Here is a 25,776-nt window from a genome sequence, read left to right as displayed (position 1 = left end):
AAAATCATGGTTCATAAGTTTGAAACAATTGAAACACTGCTCTATGATAATCATTGAATTATAATTTGGAAGACGATCACATCAAAATTAGAGTCAAACTAAATGTGGTTCAATTAGGCCTTGCATGTTTAATAACTGTTGAAATCTATTGCATGTTACGTTAAGTCTACATAAATACAAGAACCAAATTCAATATTGGTGTTTGTTGTAAAAAACGGCTTTTTGCAATCAATAAAAATATAGTATACAGTGATTTCATTCTTTCTACTTAACTGCGCCATAGAAATGCATTTTTGGGCCCTTTGGTAGTACAAAATTAGGTAGGCTGCAATTTTTCAAACGTTTTCGATTTTTCGCCATTCTAGAAAGAAGAAGAATAGACACTTTGTTCGGTGTGTTATGCTACATAGCCCAAAACTGACTAGATATTTCTAAGTAAATAGCATATGCTATTTACTTAGAAATATCTAGTCAGTTTTGGGGTCATTCATAGCGATTTTTCAAAGAAATATATGGGCCATTCCACGTCAGATTTACAATCAATTGAACATTTTTCAATCACTTTTACTCGGAAACGATTCGATATATGGAAGTAAATATTAAACCAAAAAAGTTGCGAGCTTACCGAAAAAAATTTCAAATTTTTTTTGTTGTGTGAATTATGAAATCTGCAATTATTATTACAAATTGATTTTTTTAAGTTGGGCCATTTTTTTACTTTTCATTTTCTTTAAATTTTAAGAATCATGTTAAAAATATTGTGTCAAAATTTGGGAGTGGATATCAAAATACTTTGCGAAATATTACAATTATATACTTAAAACAAGGCAATTTTGTATTAAATGCCCAGTAATAAGCCTATTATAATTGAAATATTTTGTAAAATACTTCGAGTTTCCATTTTCACACAATCTTCTTAATATAATTGTTATAAAAAATTTATTTTTGGGCTACTTTTAAAAAAATATTTCCTTCTAACATTTGCAGAATGCCTCTCATTCCCCGTCAGATTTACAACTAAAATTATAGTATTTTCAATTTTTTAGCTAAAAATTATTGGCACAAATTTCTTGCTTGAATATGATTTTTTTAAGTTATGATATCAATCAGAAACTATTATATAACAAATAACAAACTATTATTAAACAAATAATTTTTTAAGGTTGATCAAAAAATAGTTTTTATCTTTTTCAATTAATTTATTATTATATTGAGAAGATTGTGTGAAAATATTGGAATGAAACTAAAAGTATTTTACGAAATATTTAAATTATAACAGGCCTATCATTGGATGATCAGTGTGATATTGCCTTGTTTTATGTATATAATTGTAATATTTTGCAAAGTATTTTGATATCCACTCCCAAATTTTTACACAATCTTTTTAACATGATTTTTAATATTTAAAGAAAATAAAAAAAATTGGTCCAACTTTAAAAAAATTCAATTTGCTTCTAATAATTGCAGATTTCATAAGTTATGCAACAGTTTTTTTTTGCACATTTTTTTAAAACTTAACTTTATGTTTAATATTTTTTTACATATATCGAGTCGTTTCCGAGTTATCAGTGATTGAAAATTGTTCAATTTTAAACTTCCAAAGTTCAAAAACTAATAACTTGAAAAAAAAAATCATATTTAGCGAAAAAATATGTGTCGATTATTTTTAGCTCCAGAACGTAAGAAAACATTTTGGAAGGAATTAAAATTTAGGTTGTAAATCTGATGTGGATTTTACCCATATGTACATTAATTATCACTTTTACAACGGAACGTCACTGTTCTAATGACAACAGATAACTCTGGTATTTTTAGAAGAACTTTGATGGCAAAATAATCGTTGGACGCGAAAGGGACCATTGTTTCACTTTCGTGTTTGTCATAAAAAATTTTTGTTTATATTGTCATATAGCAGAATTGAAAAATTTGAAGATTGAAAAAATAGGAAAGTTACTTAACACTGCCTTCATTGCTTACAACAAGACGGGAATGATAAACCCACGTGAAATGCGTCGTGCTTGCATTCTTGCAAATAAGGTTATTGACGCGTGTCTCATATCGGAGCTCACAACTCGCGATACTTGTGCTGTCACAGTTACACTGACTGTCGGTAACATAGACAAAATGTATATATTGTTCAGCATATTTACCGCATAACAAGTCATCTCCTTCTGATGATTTCAAAAGCGTTGTATCATATTGTAGCAGAAATGAGCTTCCACTCAACATCGACAGTGATGCGAATGCTCATCACATCATTTGGGGCCGCTCAGACATCAATCTGAGAGGCTCTGAACTGATGGAGTACATAAGTAGTACAAATCTCCATATTCTGAATGTGGGAATCCGACCAACTTTTGCGAGGCCTGGGATGAAGGAGGTGTTAGCTTTGCTCTGATAGAATTTCGAACGAACTGGGAAATTGGCAGGTTTTAAATGAAACTGAACCGTCTCTATCCGATCATAAATATATATTCATCGATCATTTTGATGTCACCTTCAATGTGGTAACATATCGTAATCCTAAATCAATAAACTGGGACCTCTTTTTGGAAAACTTGGCGACTAAATTTCATGGATATTTTCCGAAAATTAGTCAACTAGACGACTTAGATGACGTCGTGGATACAACAAACTCATTCATAGTAGCGTCCTACGAAGAAGCTTGTACACTTCATACTGTTAAAACGACTGGGGGAACCTTGTGGTGGAGGGCTGAGCTTGAAAGAATGAAGAAGGATATAAGAAGAGCTTGGTACCGTCGTCCGCGTGACGATTCCAGGGCTTTCAGGTCACTACGAAGTGCATATTAGAAATGTCTTAGATCTGCATAACGGGCTTGCAGGCAAAATCTATGCACTAATATCTCTAGCCTGAACGAAACTGACAGGTTAAATGAAATTCTCTCGAAATCGAAAGATTTTCAGATGAACTCCTTAAAAACCAGAGATGGTGTTTGTGTTATGAACGAAAAAGATGTTAATAATTGTCTCTTCGACGTACACTTTCCAGGTTGTATCGATCCGGAGCTGAACAATGTTCATAGATTCTGGTAATTCGAACTCGTGGGCATTAGCACGCACATTGGTTACCACTGAAACGGTCAAGTGGGCAGTTGACAGTTTCGCTCCACACAAGTCACCCAGAAAGATGCAATACTTCCCGTGCTACTGAAAAAGGGATTTGATACTCTCAAACATGTCTTGAAAAAGATTATGTTTTCCAGTCCTGCTACCTGGTATATCCCGAAAGCATGGCTAGAAATAACTGTTAGATTTATTCCTAAAAGAGGGCGCTCAAGCTATGGAGAAGCCAAGAGTTTTAGGTCTACCATCTTAAGTTCTTTTCTTCTGAAGGCTTTGGAACGGATAATCAATCATCACATCAGGAACGTTGGTTTAGTGCAATATCCAGTGCACAAAATGTAATATGCATATCAGTGTAGGAAATCCACGATCACTCTGCTTCACGATGTCGTTTACAAAATTGAGAAAACCTTCTCGCTCAAGCAATCTAGCTTCATATAACCAAGTCCCACTCTATTAGACATTCTCTGATCCACTGTTAAGAATCCACGTATAATCAAATATAAGACGCATAAAATCTGACATTTGTAAGCTTCCAATTCCAGTTCTTTGAAAACCCAAGCTTTATTAATGATATTAACGCGCTGCGATACTTCTTGAAAAATCTCCAGCACTCTGCACCAACATTGTTCAGCTGCGAAATTCTACGAAATGAAAATGATAATCTAAATTGAAACCCCAGCAAACGCGTTCATCAACAGCGCAGAACGATGTTGAAATGTTAATTGTTTTTGTCGTGGTACGACAAGCTGCAATCAACGAGTTACAAAACTTGATAATACAAATAACTACCACCTCCACTTTAAGTTCGTTAATCATCCGGAGGAAGGAACAAAGAAGATTCATTTCCACTTGAACGGTTTTCTTATCTGGTAAGTAACTTTTCTCCCGCGCTATGCTTGTACATAATTAAATGACTGCTGGTCGGGGATATCAGTATAACTGAGCTTAAATTCCGGTGTGGTGTAAAGCAATTTGATAATCTTCTCCTGCAACAAGAAAGGATTGAATAATTACATAAATACCCATGCATGCAGATACTATGTTGCTGATGTTATCGATTTCGAATTGCTTTTCATCTGCCACATCTCCATGTCAGATGCTCTATCTACACAAATATCGCAACTGTACTGTAACTAGTTAGTGCCTTGTAAACGGTTTTCTCATGTCACTCTGTATTGACACGGGTGGTGTATCCGGCCTACCAAATCCACTGGGTGCCGTTTCTCTTTGTAGGAAACTGTGAATCCCTTGGCGACTATCCCCTTCGAAACCGGGTAAGGAGAGGCAGATTGGAGTGGAGAACATGCCGGTTCTTATAACTCCAAAAAGGACAAGGTCCTCGCCAGGAGACGAAAGACCAGGCTTGTCAAAGAGACATACACTCGAAGACGTTGTTGTTGCCGAAGCAAAGGACACCACCCGACAGAGAGAACGCTGAAGTACCGTTGTAGGTCGTAAGGAGAAACGTGTGAAACAGCAAAAAAAGAAGGAGGAGCGAAAAGGGGAGCAGAAGAGGAAAAGAAAACCCTCGTCTTGTCAGAAGGTGTCAAAGGGAGAAGCCGTGCTCGTCAAAGCCAATGACGCGACGACGTATGCAGCCCTGTTCAAGAAGGTCAGAGAGGACCCGGAACTGAAGGACTTGAGGGAAAACGTGGTAACTTGAGGACTTGAGGTAAAACGTACCCAAAAAGGTGAAATTGCTCCTCGAGCTGAAGAAGAATTCCACAACTAGCAGCTCGGCCTTACAAGAGACTATTACCAAATCAATGGGAGAAAAGGCAGAAGTTAAAGCCTTAAACCCGGAGATGGTGATTGTGTGAAAGAACCTTAATAAAATCACAACGGAAGACGAGCTGAGAGGAGCACTGAAGCAGCAGTGTAATCTAGGCGAGGTACACATGATGATCCGGTTAAGGAAGGGGTACGGAGGAACTCAGACATACGTTTACCGGTAACCGTTGCAGAAAAGGCGCTGGAAAAAAACCAAAATCAACGGCGTCTTCATGTGTAGCTGTTACGCTCCTCCAAGGTGGACAGTAGAGCAGTTCAGCCTAATGGTGGAGTAGTTAACCGAACAGTTGATCGGTCGGAACCCGGTACTCATTAGTGGTACCTTCTACGCCTGGTATATAGAATGGGGTAGTAGAGTAACCAATACAAGAGGGTGTATCATGCAGGAAGCTCTAGTGAAGTTAGACGTACGATTGTGCAATGAAGGTTATGTTAACACATTTCGGAAAGACGGGAGGTAGTCTATCATCGACGTCTCATTCTGTAGTCCTTCACTGACGGCGAACATGGATTGGGGAGTATGCGAAACGTATACGCATAGTGACCACCAGACCACCAGGCGATTCTCTACCGTATCGGTCAACGGAACCCCGCGGCAGTATGGAAAAGGATGACCGGCGAACGAAAGTGGAAGACGAAAGCCTTCAACAAAGACCTCTTCGTTGAGGCACTTCGTCTGAACAGCGGGGCCGAGAACGTAATTGCGGCTGACCTAACAAGAAGGATTGTGGCGGCTTATGACGCCACAATGCCGCAAAAGCTGGAACCACGCAACAAAGGGCGTCCAGCTTACCGGTGGAATGAGACGCTTAGCACGCTACGCGCTACTTGTCTCAGAGCCAGAAGGCGGGCTCAGAGAGCGATATCGGAACCAGAAAGAGAAGAGCGCAAGACAGCGTTTCGGGAAGCTAGGGCAGCTTCAAAACGGGAGATCAGCAAGTTAGATTGCCACAAGGAGCTGTGCCGAGAAGTAGACGCCAATCCATGGGGCGACGCGTATCGAGTCGTGATGGCGAAAATGAAGGGCTCGACGAAACCAGCCGAAATGTGCCCGATTAAGCTGAAGACAAGTCGAGGGTCTTTTCTCGAAGCACGATATAACTGTCTGGCCACCAATACCGTACGGCGGAGAAGAAGGAGCAAACACGGATGATCGGCAAGTGACTAACGATGATCTCGCAGAAGCATCGAAGCGCCTGAAATCAAAGAAAGCCTCCGGTCCGGATGGTATACCAAATGTGGTGCTGAAAGTTGCGATCCTGGCATATCCGGATGTTTGGGATGGTTCTGCAGAAGTGTTTAAATGAAACTTTCCCCAGGTACAGAAGCTGGTGTTGCTGCCGAAGACAAGTAAGTCACCAGGCAATCCGGCCATATAGGCGCATATATCTGCTGGATGCACTTGGAAAACTCCTAGAAAAATCATTCTTAACAGGTTGGCGAAATGCATGGAGGGTAATCGCGAACTGTCCAAGATGTAGTTAGGATTCCGCAAAGGAGCATCGACAGTGGATACAATTCGGACAGTGCTCGAGAGTGCTGAGAAGGCATCTAAACAGCAAAGAGGAGATCGATACTGTGCTGTGGTCACGATAGATGTGAAGACTGCATTTCACAGCGACAGATGGGAAGCCATCGCTGCAGCACTGCACAGAATGAGGGTTCTCCGACTATCTATCCTAGATCTTGAATAGCTATTTCCAGAGCAGAGTGCTGCTGTGCGAGACAGGCGAAGGGCAGAAGTCAATGAGTGTCACACCGGGCGTTCCTCAGGGCTCCATTCTCGGTCCAACTATTTGGAACAGGATGTAAGATGGGGTTTTAACACTGCGGCTGTCCAGGAAAGTGAAAACCGTGGATTTCGCGGACGACGTGACACTAACGGTTATGAGTCAGACACTTAAAGAAGTGGAAGTGTCTGTGATGGAGACAATAGACGTGATCCAGATCTGGATGAACGGGGTCAAGCTGCAAATAGCTCGCTACAAGACGGAAGTGTTGTTGGTCAGCAACTGCAAAGCAGTGCAGCGGATGCAGATCGACGTCGAATGGCATGTGATTGAATCGAAGCGTGCACTAAAGCAATTGAGAGTGATAATCGACGACCGGTTGGCCTGCTCTCTAGAAAAAGACGAAGGCTTCGTGATTACCAAAATTAATGCGATATTTATATGTAGCTGGTAAAGAGTTATGCTGGGGGCTGACGCCAATACCGCATGGCAAGGTAAAGCGGCACAATGATAAAAATCTCCAATGAGTAACTCATCGCATTGGCAAGGGGTTAAAACATGAGAAAAGCGCCCGGACCAGATGGAATCCCCAACAACGCATTGAGAGCGGCCATCCGGATATGTCCCGAAAAGTGTTTCAAAAGCTTCTAGACGAGGGCCACCTCTCACAAATGAAAGATACAGAAGCTAGTGCTACTGCCTAAACCAGGTGAGTCTCCCGAAGATCCATCTTCGTATAGAACATAATGGCTGCAGGATACGCTCGGGAAGCTCTTGGAGAAGATTGTCCTTAACATGCCGAAAATATCTGCGGAAAGCGATAACGGATTGTCGAAAAACCAGTTCGGATTTCGGAGGGGCAAGTCTGCGGTGAACGCCATTTGGACCGTAATCGAGAGAGCCGCTATGGCAAGCAAACAGCATTAAAGAAAGGAAATCGATACTGTGCCGTGATAACGGTAGACGCCGGAAAAGGTGGAAATTATGGTGATCGACAAGATTGGAAACTGGATGCAAGGAGTGAAGTTGCAGATAGTCCATCACAGAACAGGTGTTATTGGCCAGCAACTGCAAAGTACTGCAGCGAGCAGAAATCACTGTTGAGGAGTATATCATAGTCATATCATAGCTGAGCTTAACGATAGATAACCGACTGAACTTCACACCCACGTCGACTATGCGAAAAGGCGGCCAAAGTTATCAACACTTTAGCCAGAATCATGCCAAACAACGTCGGCAGCATGATTGGAACTCGTCAGTAAAGGAACATGGACTCATAGACTCTTACCAGTTCTCTCGACCTGGGTAAATAGGAGGCTTCTATCTGACACCGTTTCTGTCTGGACATGGTTGTCTTAAACAGTATCTATATCGGTTCGAATACGCCGAGTTACCCTTTTGTCCGGAGTGCATAAACGTCCAGCATGTGGTCCTCGTCTGTCCTAGATTTAACTTCACTTCGCTTAACGTAGAGTATATTGTGACAGAGTTGTGGCGAGAGGAGGGCATATGGAATGCTGTCTGTAGAGTAGTGACACTAATATTGTCGGAACTTCAGATAAAGGGGGAAATAGAACGGCAAGTTTGCAACACCAATTAGGACACGAGCCAGGTCTAATGACTCCTCCAGATCGGTTCACGTCCCTACTGGCTCTAACGCGGCGACGGTCGTATGTGGTCTGGCTACGCAGCGAGAAGCGAGCACCAAATTAGTAAAATCGACAAGTAGTTTCACATCGGTTCAAAATCCTGCGAGGGTGGCTGTGAAGGGTACGAGTCAAGTTTCGGCATCTCCAGATCGGTTAAAAAAATAAGAATAGAAAAATATAATAAACAGAAGAACAAAAAAAATAATTAAATTCCCACACAACGAAAAGTCGCAGTCGAAGAGCCAAAGGGCTCTAGGAAAGAAGAGGAGCAAGAGCACAATCCCCTCCCGAAGTAATGACCAACGGTGGTCCCGGGAGGGAGAGGTTGCGGAGTTACAGTAGGTTGAAGTTTAGTCGGTAGGCTTGCTGGATAAAGAGCTGCAGTAAGAATCCGACAGTATCACGGCCAAGTGGGTAGTGGTCTCTTTTGAAGATTCCCCCCTCGACCAAAAAATCATACGCATACGCATACAGACTTTTTCCGATTTAGATAATATCTGTACTAAATCAACCAAAAACATAGTAAAATAGCAAACTTCAGGAGCATAACAGCGATATAAAAATATGAACAAAAACTATAAACTTGTGCATTTAATTGTATTCAACCATGCTTCGTTCGTATTTAGTCAAACAGGGCCGGTGGAAAGCGTGGGTAGTATGGGTAGTACTACCCATACCGAAAATAACCGAGTGGGTAATTACCCACTCGAAATTTTGAACCATTTCAAAAAATTTAGATGCGCAACGCATGTATCTCGCACTACACACATTTGAAAACATCGATGTACCACAATTCCATTTACATAAACGAACGTGATTTAATGTGAATGTGATGTAAGCGTGTGCATTGCGAAAAGGAAAACAATCCTTACTAATGGATCCCTCACCCTATGTTTTCTACCCACTCGGGCATAAAGTGTTTCGCCGCCCCTGTAGTCAAATCATAGTTACGATGTTCATTCTATTTATATTTGATTCACAAAGCATTAAAACTTACAATTGCATCGATCGGAAATTTTACTGCCCAATTTTGAAAATGATGCGATATTTTTTTGTACAGATACTTAATACTGTAAAAACTTTCCGCGTGATGACCTATGTGAACATATGCATTATACTGTATCGCGTCATTTCGACATACCGGAAGTATTCTAATATATTCGGAAGTACCATGCGGTTGACGGTGTAGTGTTTTGGCTTAACCTTGCGATGTGAAAATATACTCGGTCATGTTAATTACTTTCGAAAGCAGTTCCCCAGTTGTGCTGAAATCATAATAAAGGGAGAATTCCCATTTGGGTTTTCATTCTTCATCCTATTCTCGGTGGATTTCATTATAGTGCGTAGGTAATGTGAAATTTACAAAAAAACATCGTTTTGTGTATGCTTTATTTATCTCTTAAATAAACTCTAAGGCTTTAATGTGATCTCGACCATGCATTCAATCAACGGAAATTGAACCGGCGTTTTCCATCGAAGCGATATCCATATGCAGCTGCATTCCGAACGTCCACTAGGGCAGGGTTTCGATTCTTGTAGAAACTGCCATGTGCGAATGGTGCCCTTGCATTGCCATTTGCAATCCCATTCATTTCACGAGGATAGAAAGCTGCGAATGTGCCATTGGATGGGATCACATTTTGTATTTCCATATCTCCTGGATCATATGCCAAAAGGGTACTAACACGTATTAATATGGTTAGGGCAACGAGAGTAAGGACAACTCTACACTGTGAAAGAATGTGTTAGACAATTACAATGATTACACATGCTGTATTTATGCTGGGATTATAATCATTCAATCAAAATAAAATGTGGTAACGTGGTTAGAAGTAATTGCGATGCAAATTGGACAACATAATTACATTCTCAGAGGAAATGAAACAACAAATCTGATTAAATAGTCTTGGTTCGCTGGTTGAGCTACAACTTATATCCTGCAAACGAATTCGACTGACAGATACTAAAAACTATCCAAATAGGAACACTCATATTTTACTATTGATGGTGATGGTCCAAGTCTTTCTGACGCGAGATTTCGACATTAATTTCCTTTTTTCTAGTAACAAGTAAAAAAATCAACCAGTAGAACAGGACCCTATAACATTATTAAAACTGTTTTTCATTTATTCAAATTCGAGCAAAAATAAATGATTTGGAGAGTGAAAGAGAGAAGCTATAATAACAGTTTAATGAGATTACACAGTTATGAATGCAGAAGAAAACACGCATGTAGGTCATTTAATTTTTCGATATTTGCCTTCATCATGTACAAATAACTTCATTATTTCTACCTCAAACGATAGCACAAGTTGGAGGAAACGTTGTAACTATATTACCAAATTGAGGTTTTTGTAACCACAATGAGTACACTGAATAAATTGCACCAAATTTCACACAAGTTAAAGCAACTAGGTACAATTTCTGGCAATTCTAGTACACTTTTGTTTTTTGTAACATAAATTCTAGTCACCCTGAGCATTTTATTTTACATTATTAGTCACTTTACGATGGAAAAAGCATGCCCAGTTCTAAACAAACTGCTCTATTCTGCGGTAAACATCGAAAATTTAAACGAAAACACTTAAAACGATTTTAGAATTCAACATAGTGTTTACAAAACAAATATCCTATCCAGAAAACTCACCATGATTGTCTAGCAATATTGTATCCCGTGAAAACGTTAAGAATTTGGTTAAAACAAAACAACCATTGACGTTCAGTTTATCGACAGTCAATGAAGAGAAGTCACGCAAAACGTGAAAAAATTACCTATCGAACTGGCAAACGCATACCTACTGAGCGAAATAAACTAACACATTCTGATGCCTGAAATTACGTTCATTAATAATTTTTTTACGGGTGAAGTCGTTAAAAGTATAAGATACCAAAAGTAAAAATGTCTGAAATAACAAAAAGTGATTTCGGTGCCATAAACTAATTTTCCCATATCTCTTCTATTATAGACTCTGAGCTCATCAAGCTAATCCAAAGTCAAGATAATTTGAAGTACGGACAGGTAGGCTAATTCGTTTGCCATCTTACATGCGCACACTAATACATATGCTAACATGAAATATTTCAAAATACGTTGTACCACAGTTTATATAGTGTGTGTTGCACTATTTGAATCCACTTTTCCCGAATGTGTGATGAATGTTGCGACGTGTTAGACGTGATTTTGAAACCGTTCGAGCTAAGAAGCATGAAAATGAGATTGCTCGTTTACACCTCTGTGTCGATTTTGTAACACATCTGTTTTCTGCTTGTTGGGATTGATGATATTGATTTATTTTATCCAATAATTTTGTTGCTTCTCATGTAAAATATAACATTTATCAAAATACACGCGTTTACCGTTACTCACTTAGATTAAAAAGAGTACGTTTCCATTTTAGGAGGGAATTATCATATACACGGTCAAAATCATATTGAATCTTTGCAGACGGTTCAGGAAGTTTCCATGTTAAAGGTATTTTTTTAATGGCTATTAGGAATAAGTTGAATTTCTTTTCGTTAAAATATATTTGATCATTTGGGAGATAATAACGCGCAAATTCGACATGATTTTTTTGCAGTTGGCGACCAAGATTGCAAGTAGACAGATTGATCGATTTTAATGACATTGACATCAAATCAAAGATCAACATTTTTGAAAGGGTCGTATGTTTAGTCCTACATGTGGCTCTATATTTAAGAACATATATTTTCGAATAAGAGTACTTAATTGTTAAAATAGTTAAATTAGACGAAAATGTGTCTCCAAGTATTATTATAAGGTCATACAGTTACGTACAAAAAGAGAAGACCAATGTTATCTAGCGGCAGACACCAGGGTTACCATATTCACAGATTTTTCTGTAATGTCACAGATTTTTTCACAATTTTTGATCACAGATTCGCACTTTTTCACAGATGATAGATTTTTGGCATTTTGATAAAAATTTGTCATGTATGCCTACAATGCGTAGCGTTGATTTGCATTTTTCGAGTAATGCTGGTGTTCCAGCGGCATATAAGCAATACATAATACATTGCATACACACAAAGCATTTTGCGGGTAAAAAAACTTGTCAAGGAAAAATTTAATTTTCGTGTCGTAATATTAATTATTTCAATCCTGTGGTATCTAAATACAAATACAAACTTTTTTTTTATAAAACGTTTATTTCACACGGCATTTGCAAAAGCTTTTTTACGCCGGTTTTTTTACATAACATGTTACAAAAGTTCTTAAGCCTATCACGTTATAATAAAAATTCACTTTCTAATGCTAACTCTGAGGATAATCATCATTTTGACTATTTTTATTTATATTCTATTTTCTTGAATTTCATTGTAAACCTATTGATAGTTTTTCTGTAATCTTTGTTTATTTTCTTTTCTTTATTTATATCGTTTTATCTAACTTAACTAACTGCGAAGAAATCTAAATTGTTTGTGGGTAGCAAAAAAAATACAAACTTGGGGTTATCTAGCCGCGTCGTCATCTTGTCATGATTAGGGTGGCCATACGACCTGGTTTACTAGGACATGTCATGGTTTTTAACTAATTGAAAAACGCTTGCTTTCTTTTGGTTTTGCTCGTATAAACCTACTTTTTCATTGAATTTGCGCTTTTTCACTCTTGTCCAGATCGCAGCTACAGTCTCAAACAGTCTTAACCTTTACAGTATCAGCAAACTATTTTCCTGAAAATTTTATTTTAATTTTACTCTCATTTCGTTTAGATGAAAACGGCCTTGAAAGATCTGAAATTCAGTCCTAGTAGCGTTCAAATCCGTAGACTGGTTCCGGAATTAATCTGAATTCCCGTGGGTTTTTTTCGGCATCCCAGTGGGGTGACGAATGAGTTTTGAAGAAACATGTCATAAATTTAAGTAATTGTCTTTTGAAATGCTCTGCACATGAATATTTTTCATTGATCTTTCACAATAGAAATGAATAAGGCCAATCTTGGCCACCGGAAAACTGTTCCGGGGGAACCAACGAAAATGTATATACTTCTCTATCATTCCAGTCTATTGGGTTAATAAATTTATATGAAACTTTATCAATCATACGGTCATACAGCCCCCTCAATCTATGGTCATTTCGGAACCGCTTCCGAATGGAGTCAAATGAGGACTTTTGACGTCATCTTGAAAACCAAGATGATGGCTTCCATTAAATAATGAGAACCATCATCAATATGGGTGTCATATGAAAGGTCATATGATGGTTAGCAAAAGCCGGAAATTGATAATTGACGCCATTTTTAAAACCAAGATGGCGGTTTCCAGTTACTACAAAACGATGAAAACTGTCATCAATATAGTACCATTTGAAAGGGGATGGTCAGTAGACGACAGAAATTGATTTTAGACTCTATTTTGAAAACGAAGATGGCGGCTTCCGGTTACAATAAAATATTGTAAACCACTTGGTACCCTTGTAAAGCAAGTAGACAGCAAAAGCTGGAAATTGGCGATTGACGCCAATTTGAAACCCAAGATGGCGGCTTTCGGTTCTAAGGAACAGTGAAAACCATAATCAATATAATTTGCTTTTGTAAGGGGGTGTCAGTAGAATACAGAAATTGATTTTTGACGGAATTTTAAAACCGAGATGGCGACTTCCTGTTATCACAAAACTATGAAAACCACCATAAATAATGGTGTCATTGTAAAACGGGTGGTCAGCAAGAGCCGGAAATTGGTGATAGACTCCTTTTGAAAGCTAATCGCAATGCAAGCCCTTGTAAAAAAAGGTAGCCACAATAGGTGGGTAGAAAAGGCCGCCCAGTGTCCACGAAATGTTAGCAACACATAGCTGGCTATTCCACTCTTCTTATCCAAGTCGTTTTTATCAGTCGCCATTGAATGGTCCAATTCCCATGTATTTTATGTGTACAATTACATGACGAAAACAATTTTCATTTGTGTTCGCTCGGAATAAAATATTACGAATGAAATCAAAATATCATTCAATGTTGACATCAATCATAATTGAACAGTATCAGGTATAATGATGAACATAATGGAAAAAATGAATGAAATCAATATTATGAACAAAAAGAAAGAAATGATTATAATATGGTATTGTCGTTTTTTGCCTTCAACCTAATCCCGGCCCGGAGGGCCGAGTGTCACATCCAGGGCAGGAAATATTCGAACCGAACCTATGTTCGAATACTTTCAAAGCGCGAAGCTTTGCGTTACTGGTTCGTATTCACAAGCTTCGCATCACAATCGCTTACCATCGTAATTGCGGACATTTGGGCGATACTTTTGCATGCTCTTCGGCGAGGACAAATGAAGCTTCTTGTTCATTTCATTGATGTTCGGAAAGATATGTAAAAGCTTTTGCGTAGTTTTCGACGAACACGAGCTAAGGTCTTGGTTCGTGTGATCGATATTTTTGAAACAGTTACACGGAGCTTCGAAGCGATGTTCGCGAACACAGAAAAAAGATTACCTCGAAGTATTTCAGAATCGCGAACACCGAAGGATTATATCAATTTAGCATCGCGAGGGCCATCGCTAACATGTTCGCCGGACGATATTAGTTTTATTTATTCAGATACCTACCTACTAGTTATGCAAAAAAAGTATATTCTAGACAGAGGCCTTGTATTAAGGGTGGAATAGGTGAAAAATAATTGTGACAATGTGTAGCTTATGGATGCTGGGGTTAACTGAAAAGTGACGTAACAAGTTTATTTAAGATACCCTACTGATATATTACCAGTAGGGATAAAATCAAGATTTCGTGACAGGGCGGGGATAAATTTTCAAATGAAATAAATTAGGGCTAGAAAATGAAGTTAAACACAATGTACACAACGTATTGAGTGGCTCGCTTATCTTAGTCATGTTCCTATGTCAGTTTCTTGAGGATCCAGTTATGTCAGTTTCTTGAGGATAAAGATATCGATATCCATTCAAAGGAAAAAATCGATTATCAGTTAAATAAATAACGTCATGATGTGTATGATGAATCCTAGAAATAAATAGGGAATGTCAATAAACTCGACCATTCCCGATTCATATTTGGCAGTTCTGGTCGTTTTGTAAATCTTGTTTTCGACTAACAGTAAAACCATTTTGATTCAGAAGTATGTTTTAGAAGGGTGCATGTTTTTTCGTGCACTTATTTAAAAAAAAACGCTTTGAATCCATCTACCAGTGTGATGAGACATTTTTATAACTGTTTTCGAATATTATATCGGTTGAGAACTTTTAGAACATGATATTTCGAGAAATTTTGAAAGTGAAATTAAATCAGTTGTAAAGTTATAGAAAATAGCCTTTTAAAATGAACGGACAATCGAATTATTACTAATACTTTATGAATACATTATCTAAGTTCTTCATTCAATGCAATATGTATGCAAAAAGTTAAAAACTGGATTTCCCTTGAGAACTGGGCCAAAAAATCGAAAAAAATGTGTTGGCGATCCGAGAACTAGAACAGAAATTGTAACCCTTGGACCTCTGAAGTGCATGCGTACAAAATGCTATAGTCTAATGTTTGTTTTCATTCATTTCATTTAATAATTTTCAGTTGAGCAATTCTATCGCAAACTGCATTGTGGAGCGAGGGTCATAACTTCCTAAATTTAAGTGTTCCTATTAATTTAGTACACTCTCTTTAACATAAACTACTCTAACGAATGAACGAATGGGAGTAGGTTCGATAAATTTTGAAAGAAGCCGTTAAATCAACCACTTAAGGGATTACACCACCGCAAAATTAAAAAAAAATCGAAATTGATCTTGATTGATTTTATTATTCCATATCAACATTTGAATAGGGCTAATAAGATTTGTGAACAAACTTTTGTTTTGCTGATTTCTCTTAATTTGTTATCATTTCAACACAGAAAACATTTGAAATCGATTTTACCAAGGGCAAAGATGTTGATTCATGTGTATTTTTCATAAAATTCAACTCTGTAGCGGAAAAATGAGCGAAATAAGTTTGTTTACAAGAGTCTCATTAGCCCTTTTGAAGAATTACTATTGTATTGATCTTAAATATGGGTCTTCAAAATAATATATCAAAATATGGAATGCGACAAAAAGCGAATAATAATGGAAAGACAGTATTCGAAAAAGTTCGAGTTTAGAACGACTTTCATTCTACTTGGAGTTATTTATTTCGCTTCTCATTTTCCGAGATTTCCCTTACATAAAGCATTTCGGCTATAACTGATTCAAAAAAAAATACAGGGGGCCCTAAAGATTTCTTTCTTTTATTTTTTATTAGTAAAAGTGAAATAAGGGAAGATTACATCATGGAGAAGATAAACCAATTTTTGTCCTTTTCAGAATTGTTTTTGGATTTCCAACAAAAAAAAAATCACTAGAACATTGTTTGTAAGTTCTTTGCGTTTCTCCATCAGTAATTAGTTAACAAATACAATATAAACAAGTTGGAATATCCTTCTCATTATTTATCACAAAACACATGTATAGGAGTCAGGAAATAAATTTCATAAAAGTGGAACATGTAATAAGTTTGACACTTCATTTATTAAGTGAACAGATTCTGTCGAAAATGTTTGAAAATAAATATTTTGTCTCTTGTGATTAGGTAATCAACCAATAAACTTATAAAACAATATTATAAAAATCATTTGGAAACTTTCCTCTTGGTTTGGTACAGATGCCAAGAAATTATAATTCAATTAATGACAATAATAATAAATTCAAGTATGTAGGTATTTGTTAATAAATTCATTTGGTAAAATTAAAAATAACGTTTAACACACAAATCATCGCATATTATTAAGTGAATATGACTAGCCGATTTAGGAATGTTGCGCAAGAACGTTAGAAACCGCAACAAGTTGAAAACAAAGGCCAACGGACTACGCCTAACTACCCCTCAGTGGATGCAAATAACTGAAGTTCGCCGTCTAACTGAACTCGGACGTCAGCAGTGAGATTCCATCCGAAAATTGTTCTTTTTAGGAAGAATTTGTTTTAGATAGGGAGATTATTAAGAGAGGGGTAATGGTTGTAGCGTTAAAAAACACTATTTGCGATTTTTTTAGAAATTTGGGCGAAGCGAATTGATCAAAACTTTTGTACATTATAATGTATCATTTCATCCAAAAGAGTCATTTCACCAAAAAACATTTTTTCACGCTGAAACCCTTACCCCCTTAAACATACTTTATACATCTTCACCTAAACTCCTTGGCAGGGAAAATATACTCCGATTGAAGAAGAAAAGACGAGTTTGCAATCAAAGTAGCTAGTAAACATAATTGTATTCCGAGAAAAAGAATTTGAATTTCACTACCACTACGCTCATTCAAACTCGTGGCTCATAAATTGGTAAGGTATGCGACGCACCTAATCCCTAAATCCTAAATTATAATCTTAAAATAATCCATTTTATTTATACTCAAAATAAGATTTACAGTTTATGATTTTAAGAAAGATAGTCACGTAGCGAACATGTTCGCGGTGGCCTCATGATGCTGATGCTTGAAGCGATATAAAACTTCGATGTTCGCGATTCTCAAATAAACGAGGCATTCGCTTTATATGTGTTCACCGAATATCGCTTCGAAACTCTGTGGAAATGTTCCAAAAACGCAAAAACCACGAGCCAAGAGCTTACCTCGTGTTCGACGATGTGTGCTTCTAAGGTTAATGTGAACTTTTTCGAACATTGTAAAGAGCGAACTAGATGCGAAGCTCGCTTCGTCCGAGCAGAGATAAGTTTTACCCCTAAATGTTCGCAGCGATTGTGTCAAACTCATCGATTGCATGTGGTATGCTTGAGAAGGTGCTTCGTGAAGCTTCGAACAGCAATCAATTCATTTTTCGAAATTTTCCTGCCCTGGTCACATCCCATTCGACTCAGTTCGTCGAGATCGGAAAAAGTCTGTATGTGTGTGTGTGTGTGTGTGTGTGTTTTTTTTTTTACAATTTAGAAGACATTTATGTCCTAGCCCACTACACGTGCTATTGGTAGGGTCCAATCTACCGCACGGGGTGCACTGGGGGTGTGTCGGACTCGAATGGTGACCAGCCATTAATACCGACTAAACTCCATTGGGCTCCGCCATCATTCCTTCCAGGAACTACCTCTCAGTATTACTTCTGGGGGATGGCTGGACCGATGGACTTAGTCTCAAATGAAAGGTGCAACCTTCCCATCGGCTGCTATTGAATTTTGGATCGATCGGAATTCTGGTTCCGGAATTACAGGTTTCAGAGTGCGGCCACACAGAAATTTCTCATATAAACTATAGGAAAAATTAAAAATAGAATTTTTATTTTTGATGCTAAATGTGTTCAAGGTGCATGAAACGTTGAGATTTGATGCAAACTCGAAAACAAATTTGACGACGATTCACTTTTTTGGATTTTGGCTCATTTTTGCCTTTCTCATATAGAAAGGTTATGCAATTACTCTGAAAAACGTCAACCTAATCCCGGCCAAATTTTTTTTTCGACTCGCATAAGGTTTCTGGATTTTAACAGGGGCGTAGTTGATAGTTTACGGAGAGGGGTTACACCCCCCCCCCCTCTACTGTTCACTCCCCTCCTTTAAAAATCTCTTTAAATCAGCCCTCAGACCACCACCCCATCCAGCCCTCATACCCCTCCCTTTCAACCCCATCATCTTTAAACCACCACTATATCACAAAGCATACCAATTTAAGCTGGGGAGTCGTTCGTTCATGGGACTTTCGCCCTCCTCACATACCCACCCCCGCATGACAAAATGAGTTAGCAAGCAGATAACATTGATCTAATGCTGATTAGGCTAATGAAGTACGATATTTTTTTGTTTCAAGTGTTTCACCGTCGACACGTAGCTCATCAAGTTCGTGGCTGGCAAGCTATTGTGTATAAATGAAAAGTGTACTAAGAATGTAATGGACATTTCCACAACTATGTTGAACATAAAAAGCCTCCGTGCTATAGTTTAGAGAAAAGAAAAAGGCACAATTGCACCGCTAGGTGGATTAAAACAGGTTTTTTATGTTGCGATTGACTGCCCATATAAACAGTTAATACTAGAACGAACTAATCTTGCTGTTATCTGCATTCAACATGTTAACGAAAATATGATTTCTTTCGGTTATTCTCGCAGCGTCATAGTTACGGAACGGAATAAGTTTTTAATGTTTCGCTTAATCACAAGTATATTGAAAATCTATCTAAAACCTATTGAGTCACGAAGAAAGTTAGATATTAGTCACAACATCACATGTTTTTTATTGCCTACTCGTTATGAAATAGTTATAAAAAATGCTACATGTCTGACCGTTCATTTCTTAATAAAATCCATATTGATGATGATTTTGACTGTTTTGTGGAACCGCCATCTTGGTGTTCAAAATGGTATCAAACATCAATGTCCGACTTCTGGTGACCACCTGCTTGAAAATGGCATTAATTATCGTTTTTACTGTTTTGTGGTAACCGAAAACCCCCATCTTGGTTTTCAAAATGGCGTCAATCATCAATTTCCGTCTTCGCTGACCATACCTTTTCAAATGAAAACTGAAAGCCTCCATCATGGGTTTCAAAATGGCGTCAATCATCGATTTCCGTCTTCGATTGACCACCTGCTTTACAATGACACCATCATTGAAGACAGCTTTTAAAGTTATGTGGTAACCGGAAAGTGTCATCTTGGTTTTCAAAATGGCGTCAAAAATCAATTTCTGTCTTCTTCTACGGACTACCTTCTTTCAAATACCCATATTGATTCTAGTTTTCACTGTTTCTTTGGAACCGAAAGCCGCCATCTTGGGTTTCAATATGGCGTAAATCACCGGCTTTTGCTGTCCACCCGCTCTACGTGGACACCATTATTGGTGGTGGTTCGCACTATAGGACCGTATGATTGAAAGAACCACGGATTTTGTAAAATTTATGAGCCGATAAGACTGAAATAATAGAAAAGTGTATACATTTTCTTTGGTTCTGCTGGAACAATTTAGATTTACATAGTAGCGCAGCTACATAATCAAATAATAATGATAAGGCATTATCAAAAAAATGTGTGTCAATACCCGAAGAAATCGATACTGCTAAAGAGGATACTTGGAGGAGCTTCTTCCCAAGACTTCGCAATGGCGTTCGTGGGGTGAGAATACGTCTGACAAAACCTATCTCCTTCCTCATGATCATCCAATGCAAATGAATGCAAGGTGTTTCAAATAGTCAACGAGCAATAGTCACGTACGCAGGGCAGATTTATACGTGCCAATTCTGTGATCGTCCACTACACCACGGAAAATCTCGCGCAGAGGCTGTTAAGAAAATTTCATCAGTTACGACCAAGACCGCTATACAGTCGTCGTATGGTAAACCATAACCGGTTACCAAGAGACATCTACTGCGGACCGTGCAGTAACAAATACAGTACTAACTCAACAACGATTCTGCTCAGTACCACTAAACCAACTGCCATGACCATCATCGAAGTAACAACGATTTCGTCAAATGCCTTCAAACCAACAACGAATACCACTAATAATGAAACAAACTCCGATAGACTAATATACAACAGCGGCCCGTGAGAACAAGAATCGAATTAGAACTTTCGACCGTGAACAGCATGAAAGCAGTGCCGATGACGACATGGACGTAAACGACAATGCAAGGGAGGGCAATCGGACTGACGCCCAAGTCGCGGTCTTATTTTTTCATATGGTAAAAACATGAAGGATCAATGGTTCAGTTATGCTAACGCATTGAACCCTATCAAATAAATTAGATTAAATAAATTGATTTATAGTTCTTGACAAAAGTATAGACATTAAAATTGTGCATCAGATTCTCTGTTTTAGTAAAATATGAATATATACTTTCAAGTAGAAAACAAATATAGCAATTTTTTGCAAAACCTTTGTTTTCACAATGAAAAAACTTTTAACAAAACGTTGCTCTGGACCGGGGCGACCGGTACTTTAAGTTGAAAATAAAAATCCATTTATTAATATCGTAAATTTCAAGAGATGCCCAATTTTTCTCGAGTAGAATTGCTGAAAAAGACATAGTGAAAAATATTTGACGAGAAAAGATATGCGTCACGTAAACCGATAGACAGCAGAAGTTTTAACATCCCGAAGCGGCTTGTCTTGTCACATTATCATAACTACGTGTTGTACTACGTAAATCCATATCACCCAGAGCAAAACTGTGGCAATACCCATGTAGCCATACTTCTTATCATAACCGGTCGCTCCCACTTTCCAGTTTTCTGTTCCCAGAATATATTTTTACGCCTCCTTGTTTGCTGCTGGATTCCACGGGAATTTCTCGCCGACATGTTGCGAACGAGGAAGCCCAATCCCTACCCGAAGGCTTCCCGCATCATTCCACTACCCGCCAACACGTAGGCTGCCACTGGATCTGTGTATCATCAACATCACATCCACGCCTCATTGGGAGTGCTTCTTCAACCGATCCAGGTCTTCCAATAGCTGGTTCGCATTTTTCATCCTCGGCATTGACGTATATATAATTAATTACATAAACACACAGTGGCAAAAAGCATGGGTAAACATAAAATGGTTGCCTCGCGCCTTCCTTTCGTATCCCATCGCGCCCCGGTCGGTGTCGGGGAAACGGAAGCCCTACTGAAAGGTATGCTTTGCTCCATGGAGTAAGTTTACATGGGTTCTGGCTACTGACAAAAGTCAGTCTTTCAGTATTTTCACCATGTTAACCTTCTTCGTTTCTGAAGTGCTTTTTCCTCATTTTCATGCCATTCAGCTTCATATTGTGAAGAACTGTTGTTGTCTGACAAGATTTCTTTTTTTGAATATGGCCGCGTGCCGGGATTGAAGGTTGTTTGTTACCTGCATGTCATGCGCCCATAATAATTTCAAGAGGGACGAGGTGTTGAATTTTTCGTGTTGAGGTTCAGATATTATTATAATCCAATACCTCAACAGTATAATGTTTCCCTGACAACTTGATTAATGTTTTTCACTTTAATGTAGCTTATAATATTTGAGTTATCTGTTTCTGATTGATGACAATTTGACAATAGGTAAAACATCACACGGAAATCCGTTCAACGAAAAACTACCTTTTTTTGATTTCCAACCGAAATTCGTGAAAGTCATGGGTTACGTTTCGACTTCGTCTCTTCAGAATCCGACACTAGCTTAGAAGCAAAATAATTTAACGCTGAATTGACGATATCCCAAACGGGTACAAAACTTGTGTTTTGAAGCAAACGACTGGTCAAACGCGATGACTCATTAGAGCGGAAGCTCTGCTATGCTGACTAGACACAGCCAACCCAGGTTTCTCCTATGACGCTAAATAATACCAGCTCTAAGTTAGGTTTGGATTCCGATGAGACTGCGTCGAAACGCGATCCATGATTTTAATAAGTTAGGCTTTGTGACCTTCACGCCCAATGAGTGGTTCCACAAAAAACTTTCGCCAAGGGAGAAATATCGGCGTTTACCCAGTTTTCTTCTAGAAAAAAATGCCCAGCACGGTGTTAAAAATTTGAAAAGTAATTACACTTTCATTTACTTTGCCTCTTAGCTGCCAATACTAGAGAGAATTGGGTTAAGGGGGAGTAATGGTTTCAGCGTGAAAAAAGAAACACTTTTTTGCGATTTTTTTTAGAAATTTGGGTAAATTGAATTGATCAAAACTTTTTCATTTCATTAACATTCTGTAATTTTTATATGCAAAAATATCGTTTTTATGGAACGTCTCTAGAAAAAACACGATTAGCAATGAAAATTGCCAAACCGGTTCATTTCAAACTTTGCATACACATTCAATGTAAAAAATTCCTAACCCCTACGTTTAGTCCTTAATTTTAACGATTTTAGGAAGCGTTCTTTATTCTACATCAAATGTCCTTCATTTTAGTCCAATATTTCAAAAATTTTCGGATCAAGTTCATTTTGAGAGAATGAAACTTTTCAATCATCACATCAACCAAATTATTTTTTACCATAAAATAAATGAAGTTTGCAACATAAAATAAATGAAGTTTGCGATTTATCTGAAAAACACATGTGATTTAGTGGTGAAAGTTTCTCCTCGATACGGACAGTCTTTAAAAAGTTGTGCAACATTGAAGACGAGAAAACAAAATTATTCCTACACACTCACTTCTAAAATCTGACACTGGCCTGTCAACCTCATGCGCATTTTGTTCCAACATCGAATTATTGGTAACGCGTTCTTAGTCGTCTGTTTTCACGAAATCCAGCTCATTGTCACGGTACCACCGTCCATTGTTTTTTGGGTGAAAATTTCAAAACCAAGATGTGTTCGCAGTTGAGAATTCCTGATTTAAAATCACTCCTTCATGAATCTAGCAATCAATCAAACAATACTGCTAGATGATCAGTTTCTGGGCAAATTTCTCGTCGAAAACTATTTGGAATTTCCTGGGTACCTTATACGGCAGCAAGATAATATGGGTGTATGCAGGATCAATTTTTGAATTAGAACACTTCTAACGTTTCAATACTCGGTCCCCGTTTCAAAATTTTAACTAATTCCGTAGAATGTACAATTAGTGCAAATAACAGAAACCATGGATTTTGTGAATGGTTCGTACTATTCGACCGAGCAGCTAGCGTTGTTAGCACGGCCCCTTTGTCGTCAAATGAACTGCAACACACGTATAAGGCATGATCCAGAAGAAAAAATCTTCAGTTTACTTTTTGACTCCGTAGCATCTGCAGCATGATTTCAGTTGCCCGACAAATTAAATCAATTAAATACGTAAAGTTAAAAATATAAGTGCCGCATGCTCGTTAAAATCAATCGTCGCTCGCCTGCCAAACGAGCAACATCATGACTATAACGTCCGGACGGTACAATAAGCGATTAAACACCGTTAACCGTGTTTGAATTTGCACTTGATTCTTTGTTGAGTGCAAAGCTTATCGTGCGCGCGATTTGATGAAAACCAGTATAGAAATGCTTTGGTATGGTTCGAGTCGTGTACACTCTATGATTTGCCAAATAGGTTGGTAGGGTGGGTTTGGATTGAATTCAACACACTGCAGGGTGCGACGTATATGTGCTGCTTGTTGGCTAGCGTTGTGAAAAAATATCAAAATACTTTTGGCGGTTTGACCACACATGTTTCGTATTTCGTTGCGATGATGCGTTTTTATCGCTAATGATGAATTCCACGAAGATCCATCCGAAAATCTTTAAAATCGTGACCGACCATCTTAGATTCCAATGAAACTTTACACGTTTCACCGCCATGCAAGACTAAATATTTTCCACAGGTAATAAGATTATTTTGACTCAAGAGCAACTTTTCAAAAGGGCGTAAACGTTTCTACGTGTATGAATTTCAATTTTTTTTGTTCGGTTACTGTATTTTATACAGCAAAACTATCTGATAACGAGTTACAGGGAATGAATACTTCTGTCTGAAAAAATATACACTGAAAAAAATGTTGTAATTTTTCAAAAAAAAAAAACAAAAATTTATGATAAAAATTTTAATTGCGAAAAAACCCATTTTTTTAAATTTTTTAGTATTTTGTTACCAAAAATCTAAAGAGAAAAGAAACATTTTGAATGTGATTGCATGATGGAGAAAAAATCGGTAAAAAAGTTTTCCTAACAATAACTTCGTAGGGTAAGGTGGGGCAAATCCGACCGGTGGGTAAACCCGACCCCCCTCTGTTACCAAAAATCAGAAGCACTACGCGAACTAATATCAATGTTGTCGTGTAGAGCATCGAAAATAATCATAATGGTGATATGACAGCATTTTATTAGTCTACATTGAGATGCTCATACAACAAAATGTGTGTTTTTACAATTTGAGGTTTGACTTTTGTGCATCATTCACTACAGGATATTCCTGATTGTTAAAGTGATTGCATAATAAATGTAAATGAATTTAAATTCTTTGATTTAAGTCCTACAAAGTGCATAGATGAATTTAGTTAAACCTTTTTCATATATTTGTTAATTGCATCGTAATGAAAAATGACGCGGTGGGGCAAATCCGACCTCTAAATATTAGGGTAAATCCGACCGCTTTTTTGCTAAGAAAATTTTTATTTATCAAATTGAAATATATTTTTATTGTTATTATTTATTATTTTTATGCAAAACGGTTCATAATCACAAACGAAAGACACAAAAACGTGATGATTATCGTATTCGTCGAGCAATTGCTCCGATGCAAATGGGAATATCATTATGTGCTACTGCTCGTGATTTTAGCATTCCAAGATTGACATTGAACTCCATTTTCTTCATGTTACAATTCAATAACACAACATTCATTGATTTATCATTGAAAAACCATAAAATTTGAGTAATATCTGCACTAAATCAACCAAAAACATAGGGGGTCGGGTTTACCTCACCATTTTTGAAAACAGCAAAAAAGGACATTTTTGTAAACAACTTGTATATCAAGATCCAAATAAAATGCTATATACAGAAAGTTGCCCAGGAGTCTAACCTTTAATTTGCTATATAAAACTTGATCCGATGTAAAATGAACATTTTACAGCCAAAACCATTTACTAGGTCG

The 25,776-nt window shown here is 37.8% G+C and overlaps 2 protein-coding genes across 5 annotated transcripts in view; one reads left to right on the top strand and one right to left on the bottom strand.

The window, feature by feature from the left end:
- LOC131689207 (potassium voltage-gated channel protein Shal) overlaps window positions 1-25,776 on the top strand; it is a 642,177-nt gene that overhangs the window by 332,409 nt on the left and 283,992 nt on the right. The window lies entirely within an intron of this gene.
- LOC131689208 (uncharacterized) lies at window positions 9,628-11,046 on the bottom strand. The gene is made up of 2 exons (XM_058974141.1): window positions 10,907-11,046; window positions 9,628-9,989 (listed from the first exon to the last, which is right to left on the bottom strand). Exons 1-2 carry the CDS (start codon window positions 10,907-10,909, stop codon window positions 9,705-9,707), a joined length of 288 nt encoding a protein of 95 aa, XP_058830124.1. The 5' UTR covers window positions 10,910-11,046; the 3' UTR covers window positions 9,628-9,704.

Source organism: Topomyia yanbarensis, chromosome 3 (genome assembly GCF_030247195.1).
Source record: "Topomyia yanbarensis strain Yona2022 chromosome 3, ASM3024719v1, whole genome shotgun sequence".
Taxonomy (NCBI): domain Eukaryota; kingdom Metazoa; phylum Arthropoda; class Insecta; order Diptera; family Culicidae; genus Topomyia; species Topomyia yanbarensis.
This window is presented reverse-complemented; position numbering and strand designations above follow the sequence as displayed.